The sequence below is a fragment of the Sinocyclocheilus rhinocerous genome, unplaced genomic scaffold, assembly GCF_001515625.1.
Source record: "Sinocyclocheilus rhinocerous isolate Xijiao unplaced genomic scaffold, SAMN03320098_v1.1 scaffold4270, whole genome shotgun sequence".
Taxonomy (NCBI): Eukaryota; Metazoa; Chordata; class Actinopteri; order Cypriniformes; family Cyprinidae; genus Sinocyclocheilus; species Sinocyclocheilus rhinocerous.
In genome coordinates this window covers 55,031-60,215 of record NW_015630526.1, presented here as the reverse complement: position 1 = coordinate 60,215, position 5,185 = coordinate 55,031, and the positions used below count along the sequence as shown (strand labels likewise).

At 36.0% G+C, this 5,185-nt stretch overlaps 1 protein-coding gene across 1 annotated transcript in view; it reads left to right on the top strand.

Moving 5' to 3' along the window:
* LOC107740403 (uncharacterized) overlaps positions 1-5,071 on the top strand; it is a 12,329-nt gene extending 7,258 nt beyond the window's left edge. Inside the window, exon 2 of the mRNA XM_016552823.1 lies at positions 3,276-5,071. Coding sequence (XP_016408309.1) covers positions 3,276-4,854 — 1,579 coding nt within the window. The 3' untranslated portion in view covers positions 4,855-5,071. The remainder of the gene's footprint in view (positions 1-3,275) is intronic.
* Positions 5,072-5,185: the final 114 nt, after the last annotated feature.

Genomic DNA, 5,185 nt, shown 5'->3' with positions numbered 1-5,185 from the left:
GAACGTCTCGGTTACGTATGTAACCCTCGTTCCCTGAAGGAGGGAATGGAGATATCACGTCCCGTCGCCACAGCTTCTGTACCACTGCTGAGTGGCCGGGTCACCGGCTCGGCTCCTCAGAGAAAACCTAAATATGTGCTGCATCTGCTGCCTACTTACACTCACGCTGTGATCAGCGGCAGCTGGATGCAATAATCGCATGCCAATGTGCATTGTCTCGTTTAGTTTACACTCAAAGTAGATTGGTCTCTCTAAGCGAGATCCCAATTTGTCGGTCATCTGACGTGACGTCTCCGTTCCCTCCTTCAGGAAACGGGGGTTACCATACGTAACCGAGATGATACTTATCATTTTAAGTTAAGGTTACTTGAATCTATTTAATTTAATAACTTTCTGCACTCAAGAAAAAAAAGATTTTAGTAGTTTGCTAAGTTTACTTAAATAAAATAAGCTAACACAACACAAATCTTTCGTTTTTTACTCAGTTGTCATTTGTCCTCAATTTTATTACGTTAAATGAAATTACATTTGTAAAATGTTAAGGTAACTTAAACCATTTGTGTTGGGGCTACATTAATCATTTACGTTGCATTGACTGAAACTGGGCAGTGGATTTCTAGTTCCCAGCATGCTTTGCATAGGGATAGATCAGGAGAGTAAATGTCGAAATTAAGTGCCGTTTAATGTGTTTTTTAGTAACGGGAAAGACCTATTAAAGTTTGTTTATATTTGACATTTAAAAGAGTTTACGTTATGTCAATTTTTGAGATTACCATTATGCTAAAGTGTAGACCTTGTGGTTAGGCTATGGCTACATGAGCTAAAATTACAAATACATTTGTTATTCTATAAAATCTTGTAAATGTTCAAAATAAATAAACATTTAACACTTAAACTCTAACAGGTCTTTCCATTCTCATGAAAATGCAGAAAACTCACACAACTCTGCACAAGGGCACCAGTCTGAACAGCAACAGCATTGGTTGGATCAACAAGAGTGAATTATGTTCAGGGAACATTCACAGAATGTGTCACATTCAATTGGTGTGATCTTATTAAATCAGCATGAATTTTACTCATCAGGACAATTAACCTAATTTACGTTCAGATAAATCAGTTCATCTGTGTGGAAATGTGTGTCATAATTTTATTAAGTTAGACCACCAAGCAATTTTTTTGAGTGATGCTAAAAAGTTGAGATTACTTGGTTAAACTAAAATTTTATTAGTAAGATCATCAGTTACATTTTACAGTGATATATGGTCTTTTCAGGAAAAAAAGGAGACTTGTCCAAATTATAAAATGAAAGTTGTACATAGTTTACCATAAAATAATGCATGCAAACTATTTGCACATAGCGGATATATTTTATTTTAATATATAACACTGTCATAACAGCACACACTTTAGTGAAGGCCATACGTTTCCCCATGTTCTTGTTCAAGTCTGAGGATGATAACTCCCCCACTTTAAGTTTTATAAATCATTTTGTACATAAGTGAAATTACTGAAAGTCTACATGGAAAGTAAACTATTCACTCTTTCTTTTGCAGCAACACACAGACACAGTGATACACAGCAAAAAGCCCGGTGTTAAATTAACTCCCCGGGAGTTTATTTGAGCCCACACTCCAGAGTGTTAATATTAATACTGAAGCAGTGTTAAAGTTAATGAGATAATTAAGTCATTGAGTGATGATTGACCATTATTGAAGACACATGACGTTAACAAGCAGAATCACCAAAGGAGAAAACCACAATTTTCACAAAAGTCACCATTATAGGCTCTTGACCCTTGACATTTTAATATTAGATTTTGTTTAGCTACTGTGACTGAGTTATAACAGCCAGACAAGCTAAGAGCAAAAGTCATCAGGTGGTGATGATTATGTTTTAACATAATCATTATTTGACCTGAATCACTGAACTCATTTAAAGTCTAATCTCTGAGTTATATTTCCTTTATTGATTACGACAGCCTTGTGATTCCACTGCAAAAGATCCTGTATTTTCCATAAATTTTTGAAGAATTTATTACAAGCACTTCTGGTAAAAAAAAAAAAACTTAGATAAAGACTTTCTTTTAGGCACACACAGACATCAAGAATCAGCAAATTAATCTCAACAACGGTGACAAAGAGCATATTCAGAAAAAAACAGATCAACTCTGAACATCACAAAAAAGGTTATTATAAAGTCACATAAAAACAGCAAAAATAAAAGAAAATAGTAAGAATAAAAGAAATTACAAAGACAATTCAGCTCATAATTTACTCATGCCGCAATGCATGATGGGAGCCATGGATGAGTTTTGATTGCCTACAATATGCTTTTTTGATGGTCACCGTTGTTGTGATTTTCACGCTGATTCTTGGTGTCTGTGTGTCTAATTTCAGTTTTTGAACAAAATAAGTTTTAAAACCATCTGTCTGATTATACTGAAAATGCCAGATCTTATATTATTCATAGGGTTGACATAATCAATAAAGAAAACCTAACTTTTTTATTCAGTGATTATGTCAAAACATAATCAACGCTGCATGATCACCTTTCCGCTGGCTGTTATAACTCAGTTACAGCAGCTAAACAAAATCTAATGTTAAAATTTTAAGGGTCAAGAGCCCAACTAATGCAAACACTGACTGCTATAATGGTGACTTAAAATTGTGATAATGGTCAGTCATCACTTAATTAATCATCTAATTATCTCTTTAACTTTTAACACTGCTTCAGTGTTAATTTTAACACTCTTGAGTGAGGACTCAAATAAACTCCTGTGAGAGTTAATGTAACACTGGGCTTTTTTTTACTGTGTACAGTAATACTGATGTAATGAAGTTACAGGCTCAACCAATCAGAATTAAGGACCAGAACTATCCATTTTATAATATGTGATTGGAATGCTCTTGGTTATCTTATAACTTTAGGAGATTGTATTGACAACGTTGTGAGTTGGTAATATGATGGTAATGAAATTACAAGCATGCAGTGTCCTGCTAACATTGTAAATTAATAAGTCATGAAATGAAGAAAAGGTATCAATAAATTATGTAACTGATACAATGTGTGTTAGTTGGCTACGAATATCTTTTTTTTTTTTTCAAATACCATCTGTATTTGGATTGTCTTCCTAAAATATTTTATTACATTAATTTGTTCATGGTGAAAAATGTACAGTATGTAACACAAAAAGTCTGTGTATCAATGGCTACTGTTATGTCTAAAATTCTTGCTACATAAATATTCTGAGAAACATTTACCTCCATATTTTACAGACAGCAGGGTCTTCCACCATGCAGATCAACACTGATTCATCAAGGTCCTCCAAAAAGATTCCGTTTACATACAGAGAAGAAAGTGCTTGATGATAATGAGAGAGTCAGAAAATGGACTTATGGGAAAAAAGACACTATTAAACAAAACAAAATTGTTCTGCTGGTGGGAGAGACTGGTGTCGGTAAGACCACCATCATCAACACTATGGTCAACTACTTATTAGGAGTGAAATTTGAGGATGAAATATGGTATGAAATCACCGAAGAAGAAGGCGGAGATCAATCAGAATCACAAACTTCTGAAATCACCATGTACGAGGTCTTTCCTGTAAAGAGTCCCGTATCACTCACCATCATTGATACTCCAGGCTACGGAGACACTAGAGGACTGGAAAAAGATCTGGAAGTTGCCAGGAATTTAGCCATGCTGTTTCAGAGCAATGATGGAGTTTATGAAGTCGATGCTATTTGCTTTGTGACTCAAGCGTCTACGAATCGTCTCTCAGACAGACAGCATTACATTATCAGTTCAATTCTGTCTTTATTTGGAAAAGATATTGTGAACAACATTGTGTTTTTAATCACACACTTTGATGGTCTGCCTCCCAAAAATGTCCTCGGTGCCATTAATAAAGCCAGAATCCCCTGCAGACAAGACAATTACGGCCAACCTGTTTGTTTCTTATTCAACAATCGTCAGGCTGAAGCCCGTCACAATGAGAAACGTTACATTCATGCTCAAAGAGACGCCTGGGAAAACAGCACTGAAGAGATGGAGAAATTCCTTCAGTCTCTGGAGGAAAAGGACAGAAGAAGTTTAGAGCTGACTTCAAATGTCCTGATAGAGCATATCCAGCTTGAAGCAGTTCTCTGCAACTTACAGCTGCGAATTCAAGAGAAAGAGCTTAAAAAGTCTGAAAAACTTCAGATTCAGGAGGCAATGAGACAAAACAAGGAAAAGATTGAACAATGTAAAGACTTCACCATTCAGGTCAATAAGACTGTCAAAATGAGGGTTCCCATTGAAAGCAAGTCATGGAAGCACAGGAAGGCGACGACCTGCACCGTTTGTGAGGAAAACTGCCATGAGTTTAACTGCTGGTGGGTTTCTAATCCCAGCAAATGTAAAGTCATGAAAAACGGTTACTGCACCGTCTGCACAGGGAAGTGTCACCACAGCAAACATGTCAAAGAAAGCAAGAAATACTTCATCAGCACTTCAATCATCATAATTGTGTTTGATGATTTGAAAAAGATGTATGAAGAAGCTCACAAACAAACGAAGTGGTTTTCAGTTATAATGGATTGTCTTGACAAAGATCTGCAGGCAATTGAGGAACAAAAGTCAATTCTTTTGTTCAATGCATTCAAGACCATCAAGCATCTGTCTCAGATTGCATTAAAACCAGACTCTGCTTTCACTCTTCGGCATCTGGACTTCTTCATCCCCAGAGTGAGGGAGGCTGGGAAAGAAGACTGGGTGCAAGAGCTGAAGGAGATGAAGAGAATCGCTGAAGCTGAAGAAGCCAATAAAGATGCTCTGAGTTATCTGAAAGCTGGGCTGGCAAAAACAAAATAATCTGTAATGATTCTTTGGTGGGAAATGAACAAATACATAGAGGACAAGCTATGAATCGATGAAAATGAAGAAGATAATGAGAAATCAATGCAGGGGACATTCTGTAGATCTGAAAATAATAAGAGATTTCATTTAATCATAGTTACAAGCAGGGCTGTATAAAACGTCTGTTATCATGTCTGAAAGCAAACACAATTAATGGAGTTCATCACTTAAACAGGCACTGATGTTCCATATAGAGCACAAAAAATACAAACCATCACAAAAATTGTTTTTAGACAAAGTTTTCTTAATTTGCTAAAAATGGAAGAGTGCAGAAACATAACACCTC